This window comes from Phyllostomus hastatus, unplaced genomic scaffold, assembly GCF_019186645.2.
Source record: "Phyllostomus hastatus isolate PE091 unplaced genomic scaffold, TTU_PhHast_1.1 phas_contig_210, whole genome shotgun sequence".
In the NCBI taxonomy this organism is placed as follows: Eukaryota; Metazoa; Chordata; class Mammalia; order Chiroptera; family Phyllostomidae; genus Phyllostomus; species Phyllostomus hastatus.
In genome coordinates, this window is record NW_025333737.1 from 13,123,982 (window position 1) to 13,138,602 (window position 14,621).

The 14,621-nt window shown below is 38.3% G+C and overlaps 1 protein-coding gene across 7 annotated transcripts in view; it reads right to left on the reverse strand.

Moving 5' to 3' along the window:
• Positions 1 to 14,621, reverse strand: part of HELZ (helicase with zinc finger) — a 148,449-nt gene that overhangs the window by 112,126 nt on the left and 21,702 nt on the right. For all 7 annotated transcript variants that reach the window (XM_045837209.1, XM_045837212.1, XM_045837211.1 and 4 more), the window contains 2 exons: positions 4,299 to 4,526; positions 1,958 to 1,994 (listed from right to left, as the gene is read on the reverse strand). In XM_045837209.1, the coding sequence (XP_045693165.1) occupies positions 1,958 to 1,994; positions 4,299 to 4,508 (247 nt within the window). In that variant the 5' untranslated portion in view covers positions 4,509 to 4,526. The remainder of the gene's footprint in view (positions 1 to 1,957; positions 1,995 to 4,298; positions 4,527 to 14,621) is intronic.

A 14,621-nucleotide genomic window follows, 5' to 3' on the forward strand; every position in this document is an offset into this window, starting at 1 on the left:
GAACAGGCAGGCATTCTCACATATTGCTGGTGTGTGTGTGCATTTGAAACTAATCTTATGACTATAGAATACTTATAATTTTAATCCAGATATCCAACCTTTTAAAACTCCTTAACCCAGACATGCAACTTTTAAGACTGTCCTATAGAAACAAAGGGAACAGTAACAAAGAATATATATTTATTACAGGACAGATGATAATAACAAGCTAGAAAACCAAAACCACCTCAATGTCCATCAATATGGAAATCATTGAGTAAATTATGACACACCTACACTATGGAATAGTAAGCACAAATTAGAGCAGTACGTTGACTTAGAAAGAATCCATGATCTATGGAACGTAAGAAAGCAAGCTGCTTTGTGATGATCACACAAATCCTTTAAATCGTTTTTTAAAAAATTGTATTTACTAGCCCTGGCTGGTGTAGCTCAGTGGATTGAGCGCAGGCTGAGAACCAAAGCATCACAGGTTCGATTCCCAGTCAGGGCACATGCCTGGGTTGCAGGCCAGGTCCTCAGCAACCACACACTGATGTTTCTCTCTCTTTTTCTCCCTCCCTCCCCTCCCTAAAAATAAATAAATAAAATCTTTTAAAAATCTTAAAAAACAGATTTTGTTTACTTGTTTATTTTTTTATTTTTAGAAAACGTTAAGGGAAGGAGAAAGGGAAGGAGAAAAACATCAATCAGCTGCCTCTTGCACACCTCCAACTGGGGACCTGGCCTGCAACTCAGGCATATACCCTGACCAGGATTCGAACTGGTGACCTTTCAGTTCATAGGCCAGTGCTCAATCCACTGAGCCACATCAACCAGTATTAAATCTCTTCATTCTTAAGGGGAAAAAAACCCATCTATGTATCATAAGCATTTGTATTTATCTGTACAGAAAAAAGTGCAGAAGCTACAGCAAACTTAGCAATGATTCCTTCAGAAGGAGGAAGAAGCAGAAATGATTCTCTTTTTCATGTTCCTTAATGCTATTTGACTTATTATTTGGCTTATTGGTAAATTTTTAATGTTCACAGACAGTAAAAATTGTGTTAAAGAATTATTGTACTAGATAGCTTTCAAATTCCAGTTAACCCTCAAAGCATAAAATTTTGTGAAACGAGGCTCACAAAGAGATCACTGAATTTTTAATGGTTATGTCCAATATACCTCAGAAGTATGTTGAATAAATAGTTTTGTAAGGTTTACAACAAAAATCGTTAATATGTACTTTTAATAATTTTTACATGAAAGAGTATATAGAAAAAGTTAACTTCTTTTAAACACCTAACTCCCCACCCAAATTCTGGATAAATGAAACATTGTATTATTCAAATCACGAAGCTATGCAAAAAATCCCACCAAGAGTTTATGAGAATGTACACTGAACTCTTCTCCCACTCACTCCTAGGTTTAGTCTAGTGAATTCACAGCAATCACATGCGCAAAGATTCTTATTCTGTTAGTACCCAAAGAAGAAGAATCTTTTTAATCAATTCCCAGCCCAAAAGAAAATAGGAAAAAGCACTAAAGAGCATTCTAGTCAGTCTCTTCCAAGGGAAATCTTCTAACGAAGGGGAAACACATTTTAGGAGGGAGGAACAGACCCAGTCTTTCAATTTATCCAAGCTTAACATTTTAATCAATGTGTGTTACAATTCTTAAAATTTGGCCCTACTGATGGAAAATATTCACATGTACTTTAAAGGGACACTATCAGTGTTCCCAAGGGAGTGACCAGAGTGTCCGCACTCACGAGCTACTGGCAACAATGTTCCAGTGCACGCCGACCACAGCAAGAAAGCCAGCATCCGCATGAGTCACTAGTCACCACGGTAAGGTGGGCTTTCTTACATATGGTCACTTTTGAAATTAGCTAATGGAAGAAATAAAATCTTAAACATTGCCCAATTAAATAACTCAAAGTCTTCAAATCAGAAAAGAGTCCTGTTTTTATACATACCATGCCTACAATCTTCATCAGCTTGCCCATACTTTTTCTGCAAAATAAAGGATACCAGATAAATATTATTAAGTAGTTCCAGGGCTGCTTAAAAATAGAAATTTTATTTTTTTAAAAAATCTTGGCTTTGTTTCGAAGTTTAAGCATTAATGTTGCAAATTTAATATTCACAGAGCAAAGCAAACCTGTGTGCTCTTTGAGATTATATAATACAAATACACACCACAACACACTTCCGAGTCCATTTACTCACACTCCTACTTCTCACCTTCTCTAACTGCAGATCACCGAATCCTGAGCCCCCACTCTCATTCTCAGCTACTGACTTCAATGAGGAAACCACAGATACGAGAAGAAAATATCCAGAGACTAGCACCACCACATCTGTCCGCTTCCCAGCACTCTCTGCCTTCCACCTCTCACCAGACAAACCATCCATGTTCCTTTCTGAAGTCCATCCTACCTACCGTGGAGATCTGCTCTCTGGTCCACTGAAGAGCCTCACTCCAACAAGCCTCCTCTATTTCTCCTACATCATTAATTTTTTTGCTTTCTATTGGTTCAGTCCTATAAACAAACACTATTATTTCTTTCATCTAAAGAAAATCATTCTCTTGACTTCACTTCTCTCACCAGCTACCATTCCATCTATTCCATTTGTGTGTGTGTGTGTGTGTGTGTGTGTGTGTGTGTGCGCGCGCACGCGCTCGTGCACATGCCTCTCCAGGGCAAAAATCCTCAAGAATTGTCTATAATTTAATTATGTATTTAAATTCCTTCCCTCTGATTCGGTCTTAAACACTCTTTTAACCAGACATTCATCCACCACTTCCTGGAACAGCGATGGACACTGCTGCACAGTCCCTCATTTGGATGCACTTTCTTCACTTGGCCACCAGGACATCGTACTCTGTCCTCCTCTACCTCAGAGTTGCCCTTCAGGCTGCTCTGCCGGTTCCTCTTTTTCTACCCACCCTCTCAACACTGTGGGGCCACAAGACTAAGTCCTTGGTCCTCTCCTCTTCTCTATCAACACTCATCTCCTTGGTGATGTGATCCAGGATCAAGATTGTATATCCCAATAGTCCAAGATGCTTAAATTTCTTTATCTTTAGCCCAGATTTCTCTCCCAAACTCCATACCTGCATTGCATATCTGATTGCCTGCTCAACATCTCCAGCTGGACTTCTGCGTGACATCCCAAACTCAGTGTCCAAAATGAATCCTTCCCGCACAGAACCTGTAGGAAGGTTCTACAGCCTTCTCATCTCAGTGGAAGGAAAGACTATCCTGCCAATTGCTCAGACAGAGAGTCAACTGTGACTGCTCTGTGTGCCTCATTCCCTGCATCCAATACATTAGGAAATTTTACTGGTTATACCTTCAAATTATAACCAGAATCAAACCACTTCTCACCATCTCCACTGCCACCATTTTGGTCTGAGCCACAGTCAACTCTGGCCTGGATTATTCCAATACCCTCCAAACTGGTCTCCCTGCATCCACTGTTATCCTTTTATAGTCTATCCTCAACACAAAAGCCAAAGAATTCCTGATAAATCAGATCATGCCACACCTCTGCTCAAAATTCCACACGAAGTTCCCACCTCAAGGAGAATAAAAACTAGTCCTCAGAGTGACCTGGAGGGTCCCAGCGGATCTAGCCCTGCTGCCCTCTCCCCTCCCCGCACCCCCATGCACTATACTCCAGCACACTGGCCTCCAAGCTGTTCCTCAAGCATGGCAGGCATGCTTCTGCCTCAGGGTCCTGTTCCCTCTGCCTGTAATACTCTTCCTCCACATTTCAACATGGCTCACTCCCTTGCCTCCTTCTTATCACTTTATCAATGAGGACCACCTGACGATCCAATTTAAACTGCAACCCTATCCCTAACCCTAGTAACCCCGATATCCCTTGCCCTGTTCTACCTTTTTTCATGCAGACTGTTACTTTCTAACAATCTAAAGTGTTTACTTATTTATAATGTCTAGTGTTTATTGTCTGTCCCCCTACCAGAAAAAGCACCATGAAGAACAGATCTTTAACTTTATTTTTCACCAATGTATACCACGTACCTAGAGCAGTGTCTAATACATAGTATACACTCAATAAATATTTATTAAATGAATGATCAAAAGTGCTATGTAATAGTACAATTTTCAGCGTTTAAAAATACAGTTGCTTGCCAGAAAAGACACTGGGCACTCACCAGGCACTTCATTCACCTCATAAGCTCACAATTAGTTGATCTGGAGAAGGAGTGACCAGTAACAGTGCCCATTCAATGAATAAGGCCATTTTACATGTATAGACATTGATTTATCAACACTGTTTACTTACCAGTTGCAAAAATGAGGCAATTCTGTAAAGAAGACTCTCGATTTTTATACTTTCTATCTCCAGTGAACACGGCCCTGGGGAGTCAGCCATGGAGTACTGGCCAAGAGAAAGAAGGGCCTCTGTGCAGTGCTTGAGGGCCATTTCATAGTCCTGCCTCTTGAGTGAGTCACATGCTTGTTCACATGACTTCTCAGCTCTTCTGTCTTCCATGACTCAGGGACAAAAATCCTAAAGATGAGGAAAGAATAAGAGAAAATTTTAAAAACTTATTAATTATAAATTCTAGCGTCATTCCTAGCTCAGCTGGCTTAATTATCTATTTGAATAGTTACTCTCAACCAGCCTTTTGATCAAGGTCAAAGCTGAGCAGCTATTGATGGTACAAATCCATACTTCTCTTTTATATTTTATGAAGTGTGCAATAAGATCCAAGCAAAATGTCAACCATAAGTCAGGATCATACCAACAATATGTCCAATTTATAAGTGAGATAAATCTGTAAATGAAACATGGCTTTGAATATTGTGAAATGTAACAAACCATAAGGCTTCTATTTTTTTAAACAGAAGGTACAGAAATGTTTCGTAACCAAACCTCACGATGTCAGTCTTCTAATCCTGTGACTATGATTGTAGATCAAAATCTATATACCGTGTAGGGTTTTTCCCACCAGTATAAACATGGCTAAAATGCAAGTTTGAACTGCTATTAATTCAATTCACCAAACATTTCCTGAAGCCAGTCCCTGTACTAGAAGTACAGAATTCAAAGTTGGAGGATGTCGTCACTGCTTTTGGGAAACACAAATTCAAAACAGATGCATAGATCAATGGAACAGAATAGAAAGCCCAGAAATAAACCCACACCTTTATGGTCAATTAATATTTGACAATGGAGGCAACAACATACAGTCTAGACAGTCAGTAAAGACAGTCTACTCAGTAAGTGGTATTAAGAAAATTGGACAGATATGTGCAAAAAGAATGAAACTAGACCACCTTCTTACCACACACAAGAATAAACTGAAAATGGACTAAAGACTTAAATGTTAGACTCGAAACAATGAAGTACTAGAAGAAAACATGGGCAGTAAAGTCTCTGACACTTCTTGCAGCAATATTTTTTTCTAATATATCCCAGGCAAGGGAAACAAAAAATAAAAATAAACAAATAAGACTACATCAAACTATAAAGTTTTTGATCGCAAAGGAAACCATCCCAAAAATTAAAAGACAACCCACTGTGGCCAGTCCTTGTGTCTGAGTGATTGTCAGCACAGGGACCAAGTTTCCAGAGCCCTGAAGACATGGGGTAACACCCCAAAAACATGGACTCGTTTTCCACTCCACTTTCACTGGCCAAGTAGCTGACAAGAACAAAGGTCATATCTCCCAGTACCTGGCAAACAAATGCAGATTTGTCGCACGAAATGATTGCTTCTCTGAAGTACCTGCAAGTATATTTGGGGAAAAGCTTCTAGAACAAGTGGAGGAGCAGCTATCCTTCTATGAGACTGGAGAGATTCTATAGAAGAAACTGGAGGTCATAAAGAAGGCAATGGTTCATGCAGAGGAAGCAGCTGCTGAAATTACAAGAAGCTGGAGAAACAGGAAGGTAAACGCTTGTAGAAGGAAAAGAAATGGCTGGCTATAACTGCCCTTACATCTTCAAAAATCAGCAGTACACTGGAAGAGTGTGAGGAGTCAAGTGAAAAACCCAAAAAGAAGGAAAAGCAAAAGCTCCAAGAGGCTCCTCAGGAGAATGGAAGGGAAGACCCACCTGTCCCTTTATCCAAACCCAAGAAAAAGATCTTTTTCCAAGGAGGAGCTGGTTATTAGTGATCTTTTAAATTTATTATTTATTGATTTTAAATGAAGAGCAGAAGAGGGGGGAGATGAGGGAGAGAGGAAGAAAGAGAGAAACATTAATTTGTTGTTCCACTTATTTATGCATTCACTGGCTGATTTTTACATGTGCCCTGACCATGGTTCAAACTCACAACCTTGGTGTCTTGGGACAATGCTCTAAGCAGCTGAGCCACCCAGCCAGGGCGATTATTAGTGATCTTGAGGAGACAACTGGCAGTGGAAATCTCAAGAGGAAGAAATCTTTGTTTAAAGAGGAACCAGTTACTCTTTGTCAAAGTTACAATGTCAAAAAACTGACACTGAAGAGACAGGAAACAGGAGTGTTCCCCCAAAAAAGAGGAAATTTTCTTATAAAGAGGAGGCACTCAGCAGTGGACCTGATGAAGCTGCTGGTAGCAAGAGCAGCAGCTCCAAGAAAATGAAAAAGCTCCAAAAGCTATCCCAGGAATATCAGAATGGACAGTACCCTGTTGGTTGTTAACTACTCAGTGACTCATCCCTATGTCCCAATAAAAACTAATTCACAGCCCTGGCTGGCGTAGCTCAGTGGATTGAGCACGGGCTGCGAACCAGTGTCACAGGTTCGATTCCCAGCCAGGGCACATGCCTGGGTTGCAGGCCATAACCCCCAGCAACCGCACATTGATGTTTCTCTCTCTCTATTTCCCTCCCTTCCCTCTCTAAAAATAAATAAATAAAATCTTAAAAAAAAAAAAAACTAATTCACAAGGGAAAAAAAAAAAGACAACCCACTGAATGGAAGAACATTCACCAATGATACATCAGATAAGGGGTTTTCAAAGGTTATAAAGGACTTATAAAATTCAACACCAAAATAACAATCCAATTTAAAAAATGGGTAAAGGATCTGAACAGACATTTCTGCAAAGAGAACATACAAAGAGCTAATAGAAATATGAAAAGATGTTCAATGTCACTAATCATCAGAGAAATGCAAATGAGAAGCACAATGAGATATCACCTTGCATCTGTCAGAATGGCTGTCATCAATAAACAAGTGCTGGCAAGGATTTGGCGAAAAGGGAACCCTCATGCACTGCTGGTGAGAAGGGAGAATGCTGCAACCACTGTTGTAAACAGTATAGAATTACCTCAAAAAATTAAAAATGAAACTACTTTTTGACCCAGTGATTCCACTTCTGGGAATATATCCGAAGAAACCTGAAACACTGATTTGAAAGAACATACGCACCCATATGCTCCTTGCAGCATTATTTACAACAGCCAAGATTTGGAAACAGCCCAAATGCCCAGCAGTAGACGAGAAGATAAAAAACTGCGGTACAATTACACAATGGGATAATACTCAGCCATACAAAAAGAAATCTTACTTTTTTCTACAACCTGGATGGACCTGAGAGTATTATGCTAAGTGAAATAAGCCAGTCAGAGAAAGACAAATACCATACGATTTCACTGATATGTGGACTCTAATGAATAAAATTAACAAACAAAACAAAAACAGACTCATAACACAGAGAATAGATTAACAGTTGTCAGAAGGGAGAATGGTTGGAGGGCTGGGTGAAAAGGTGAAGGGATTAAGGAAAAATACCTCATAGACACACAGTATGGTGCTTGCCAGAGGGACAGAGGGGAGACAGAGGTAAAAGGGGTAAAAGGGGATAAATGGTGATGAAAGGAGACTTGATTTGAGGTAGGGAACACACAATACAATATACAGGTTATAGATATGTTATAGAACTGTACACCTGATACCTATATAATTTCAATGTCTCTGCAATTACTTCAATTTTTAAAAAAAGTAAAGAAACTCAGATTATAGCAAGAAAGGCAAAGCACAAATGAACAATTACAAGAAAGACTTATTCCATCTGCCAAAAGCCATGAGGAATGAACTGACCTCAAAAGGTGAACAGAAGTTCACCATGCAGAAATGAGAGGGAGAGCATATGCAAGCTTTTCAGAGAGAAGAGTTCAAGGCAAATGACGAAGAGGAGAAAGTAAGTACATGACTTAAACTCCAGCTGTGTCAGAGGAGAAGCATGAGGAGCTCTGAATAACCTCAAAGGGCACAAGAAGTGAGGGCTGTATTCCACAGCCAATAGAAATGATGGAAAGGTTTTAAATAAAAAAGGAACCTGTCATATATAAATCCTACAAAGAAGTGATGAAAAGCAGGCATTACCATTAATAAGAGAAAAATAATCTTAGTAAGAGATACTGAGAATTCTTCTGCAGCCTCTCCCCAGCTATAGCATCACTTTCACAATAGGGAGCAGAAACTCTGGGCAGAGGAGACTTGAAATCCTTTGACCTGAAAATCCTGATGCTGCTTCAGAGGACCCCTTTAGCTGACCTCATGTCACCAGCTCTGCCAAGCACGGAGATAAAGATCCAGTCAGAAACAAAGAACACACTAATTGAAATAAAGGATAATTTACAGGGAAAGAACAGTAGAGTAGAAGCTGAGAATCAAATCAATAATTTGGAACATAAACAAGAAAAAAACAACCAATCAGAACAAGAAGAAAAAAGAATCCAAAAATATGAAGATAGTATAAGCAGCCTCTGGGACAACTTCAAGATATCCAACATATGCATCATAATAAGTGTGCCAGAAGGAGAAGAGAAAGCACAAGAAATTGGAAATCTATCTGAAAAAATAATGCAAGAAAACTTCCCTAATTTGGTGAAGGAAATAGACATGCAAGTCCAGGAAGCACAGAGCATCCCAAACAAGATGAATGCAGAGGCCCACTCGAAGACAAATCATAATTAAAATGTCAAAGGTTAAAGAAGAAGAGAGAATCTTTTTTTAAAGATATTTTTATTCATTTTTTTTAGAGAGAGGAGAAAGAGAGGGGAGAAACATCAATGTGTGGTTGCCCCTCACACGGACCCCACTGGGGACCTGGCCCACAACCCAGACATGTGCCCTGACTGGGAATCGAACCAACGACCCTTTAGTTCACAGCCTGTGCTCAATCCACTGAGCTACACCAGCCAAGGCTGAATAATAATGATTTCTTAAAATATTTTATTCATTTATTTTTAGACAGGAGAAAGGAAGGAAAAAGAGAGGGAGAGAAACACCAATGTGTGGTTGCCTCTTGCGCACCCCACACCAGGGACCTGGCCCACAACCCAGGCATGTGCCCCGACTGGGAATCAAACCAGTGACCCTTTGGTTCACATTCAGCACTCAATCCACTGAGCCACACCAGCCAGAGCTAAATAATAATGATTTTTTAAAGGTGAGGTTAGTACATCCAATGCATTCAAATTTGCTATCATTTGACTTTTAAAATTAAAAGTTTTCCTTTCGTGATGCTCAGATTCGTTCACACTGTTCTTCTCAGAGACGCCCATTGTTTTGTGTCATTTGTTTGCAACAGCACAAAGCTTTCATGGAATGACATGCAACGATTCCAAGATCCATTTCCCAGGCAATACTTGGCATCATGAAATTTTATATTTTCCCAACTTTTTTTTTTACATTCACCCATTTGCAAACAAGTTCATCTTCCTCTTTTTAATTCACTCACTCCTTCCACTTTTTAAAAAGTCAGTAATTTGCATTTAATCTGCCTCATACATTATTCTCCCTGTGGAAACTCCATTACTATCCTGAAAATAAGACTTTAATAGAAAGTAGTAAATGTATTGTGGCAAAAAGAAAGAAAATCCAGATTGATACATTCTGAAAATTACCCACATGAGCCAGCACAGTGGAGGAAGAAAGCATTGCACAATATGTCCCCTTCCCCCACAGGCAACATGACCTTAGTGAGACCATGCCACTAGTCAAAGTGTATCATACCTCCCCAGGGAGGAAAAAGATAAGAACCATTACTCTAGAGGTGGCATGGTGGCTCCAAAATACCTATAAAATAACTTCTAAGAGCATTACTAGATATCCAGGCTACCCACGGTCTGGCTACAACCTAACTTTCCCAACACTCCCCCAGTGAGCCCTAAGCACAGTCCAGATGCTGTGTCTCTGACAATGTCCTTCCCTTGCCTGAACATGCTTTCCCTCTTCTCTCTGGACCTAAATCCTACCCAGCTTTAAATGAATACTTCAAAGTCTGCTTCTCTAACATGCTCTCCTCCCCCAACCAGCATTACTTCCTACAGACTGATCTGGCTTCTTACTCACTCATTATCCTGGATTAAATATTTCACGTCAGGTGCCTTAACTGCCCAACACAACTATCTTACAAATACAAGTCATATTTTACATCATTGATATCCCCATGACAAGCATTCAATTCACTAAAACTATTCAATAAATACTTCAATTGAATTCCCAAAGAGATGACCCAAAATAACCCAAATTCCAACCATTCCAAGAACTGTCGTGTACCAAATTCAGTTCTCATAAGAATGCCAAGTCATAAAAAACAGTTGTACTATCTTTAAATTTATCTACTTTTATCCAAAACTGGAATTTGTGATGGTTGCATGGAATACACAGGCAAAATATTCTGCAAAGTAATAAAGTTTTATTTATTATACTATGCTAACAGGCAGCCAGACTTGCATTTTTCTCCAAAACTCATAAAATCACTGAGTATGCAAGAAGCATTAGAAAAGAGGTTAAGCCTATTGAGAAGAAAACTAGAAACTAAGATCATCAATCTTACTCTATTTTGAATAATCTCTTTCATAAAGAGGTAAACTTTCCCAAATTCCAGAATGAATAAAATTCAACATAACAAAGAAAATGCTTTAAATACATAATTTAAAGCACTTAAATTATGCCCTGGCTGGGTAGCTCAGTTGGTTTAAGCATCATCCTGATACGACAACATTGTAAGTTCTATCCCTGGTGAGGGCACATACAAGAATTAACCAATGAATGCATAAACAAGTGGAACAGCAAACCTCTTCCCAAATCATTTCATATGCTTACCAATCAAAAAAATATGAAAAAACAAAAACCTTATTTACAAAGCAAGAAAATTGTATTAAAAGACTGACTTCTAGAAAGGTTGCTGCTTGTCAAGAAAATTTTATTATAAACATTTTCTATTCTTTGCATTTCATTTTTCCTGCCATGTTATCTGTTTAGACTTATAAACACATCATCATATAGAACAGGTGACCTTTTTAAGTAAAACATAAATCAATATAAAAGAGCCAACTGTGTAATTAAAACAAAAAGGTACCACCACCACCATCATCATCCCTCTTAAAGGCTGTCTTCAATTTACCAATAGTCTATGTTCTAAAACTGTATTTTCAAACCAGATGTTTGAAACTCAGACCAGTTCCCTACAGAAACAGTGTTAAGAATAGAGGTTATTGGAAAGATGTGACAAAAGAAGGTTACAAAATAATGTTATAAGTATAATCCTATTTTGTAAATTAACAGATTACAAAATAATATACATAGTTGATAATCCTATTTGCATAAAATGTGTATGTGCACACAGAATATTTTACACAAAAATCTGAGACATATGAAACAAAATATTAAAAGTTAATTATCTCCTTTCCCAAAACACATAGTCTAGTCATGAGAAAAACATCAGAAAAACCCAAACCAAGGGACATTCTATGAAATACCTGATGAGGACTCCCTTTTTTTTTTTCAATTACAGTTTACATTCACTATTATTCTATGTTGGTTTCAGGTATATAGCATAGTGGTTGGATAACCAAATACTTTACAAATTCCCCGGTATTTCCAGTACCCACCTGGTACCATACATAGTTATTACAATATTATTGACTAAATTTCTGGTGCCATACATCCACATCCCCATGAGTATTTTGTAACTATCAATCTGGTCTTCTCAACCCATTCACCTTTCTCACCTAGTCCCCCAACCACCCTCCCCTCTGGCAACCATCAGTTTGTTCTCTGCATGTATGAGCCTGTTTCTGTTCTGTTTGTTCATTCATATTGTTTTTCAGATTCCACATATGAGTAAAATCTTATGGTATTTGTCTTCCTCTGACTGACTTATTCACTTAGCATAATACCCTCTAGGTCGATCCATGCTGCTGCAAATGGTAAGATTTCTTCTTTTTATGACCAAGTAATATGCAATTGTACATACGTAAACAGCTTTTTTTTTTTTAATCCTCACCCCAGTACACCTTTTCATTGCTTCCAGAGAGAGAAGGGAAAGAGAGAAATATCAATGCAAGAGAGAAGCATCGATTGGCTGTGTCCATATGTACCTGGACTAGGAATCAAACTACAACCTAGGTATGTGCTCTGACCAGGAATCAAACCCACAACCTTTGGTTACAGGATGATGCTCCAATGAACTGAGCCACACCAACCAGGGCTGTATCACAGCTTTTTATCCACTTGTCTATTGATGAGCACTTACTTGGGTTACTTCCATAGCATGGCTATTGTAAATAATGCTGCAATGAACATAGGGGTGCATATATTCTTCCAGATTAAGAGTTTTGGGTTTCTTCAGATATATTCCACCCAGAAGTAGAATTGCTGGATCATAAGGCAGTTCCATTTTCAATTTTCTGAGAAACCTCCATTCTGTTTTCCATAGGCTGCACCAATCTGCATTCCCACCAACAGTACATGAAGGTTCCCTTTTCTCCACATCCTCGCCAACGCTTGTTTGTTCATTTATTGACGATAGCCATTCTGACCAGTGTGAGGTAATAGCTCATTGGGGTTTTAATTTGCATTTCTCTGATGATTAGTGACCAGAACTCTTCAAAATTGTCAGAAAAACAAGGAAAGTCCAAAAAACTGTCACAGTCCAGAATACTTAACAACTACACTCAATGTGGTTCCAGAATAGATCACTAACAGAAAGTGGGCTTTAGTGCAAATACTGGGAAAATCCAAATGAAATCTGAAAATTATTTGATATAAATGTTCCAATGACGTTTTCTTAGTTTTAGCAAATGTACCATAAAAATGTAATATGTTAGTAATGCGGGGAACTTAGTGAAGAGTACGTAAGAACTCTGACATACGTTTACAACTTTTCTGTAAATCTAAAATCATTCCAAAATTTAAAAAGTAAAAGTGAATATCTATGAGTGATGGATTATAGATTCTCTAACCTGCATTTTATAATTTTTCAACAAACAACATACTTTACTGTCATGAAAAACAGAAAGGGTCCTTGGCCGGGTGGCACAGTTGGCTGGAGTGTCATCCCATATACCAAAGGTTGCAGGTTCGATCCCCGGTCAGGCACATACCTAGGCTGTGGGTTTGATTCCAAATCGGGAAGCAACCAATTAATGTTTCTCTCTCACATACATGTTCCTCTCTCTCTCCAAAATCAATAAGCATATCCTTGGGTAAGGATTAAAAAAGGGGGGGGGGGGTTATTATTCTAGATCTTAAAAAACTAAAGAGACATAATAAACTAGAGAAATAAAATACATTTGGCGATAAATGGAGATTTATATACAGACTTGATATTCACCAGTAGTATTATTGAATTATTTTCTAAGGTGTGACAATGCTATTACGTTTATGAAGAAAATATCCTCATTCTTAGGAGATACCTGTGGAAATATGTATGAAGTGCCATTCAAAATGTCTGCCACTTCTCACTTTCAGGTGGCTCATGAAAAAACTCTACCTATCTATTTTAGACAGAGAAAGAGAGAGAAGGCAAATTACAGCAAAATGCTAAATAACAACTGGATGTTGATTATACTATTCTTCCAACTTACTATAGTCCTAAAAATTTTCATAATATAATTTAAACTGTCTTCATTAACTGAAAGTGATTCAAAACCAAAATTAACCCCGAAGTTATAATTTTCTCTCAAATATAAAATACATTCTAATTTTATGTACTGCTTAATTTCTTTTCCAAGTTTTAAAAAAGATTAAAGGGATGATTTATTTCACATAAGAAATTATAGCTAACATTCAGTAGTAATACTTAGGTGTCCTTCAAATTGATATTGAATATAGTCTTTTTAACCAGCTAGGCTGTTTAGACTGATCTTGGGCTCATTCATTTCTAACATGTCTAATTTCTTTAAAATAAGTATATTTATTTGAATACAACTGTCTTATTCCTTAAAGAAGCTGGAAAGAAGACCACATAACCCAGAAGACACAGTTGGAAACTGTAAAGAAGTAGAAGAAATAGGGTTTCTGACAAAATAGGAAAGCGGATCTCTTCCAAAGCGCGTTCCATGTACCCTAACACAAGCCCATCTTGAGCCTGAGATCCAGTACAGACACATCTGCCCCAATGCCTGTGTCCAGGTGAGGAAGGAGTAGAAATGCCATGGCATAGGAGAATACTCTTTGCTGTCTACTGCTAGTTGACTTAGAAACCTTACTATTATTTCTAGTCCTGAAATTCTATTATTCTACATAAGACACCTTTAAAACAAGGTATGTTATCACTTCACACTTACTAGGATGGCTACTATAGGGAAAAAAAAAAACAAAATAACAAGTGTTGGCAAGGATGTGGAGAAAAGGAAACCCTTATGCACTGCTGGA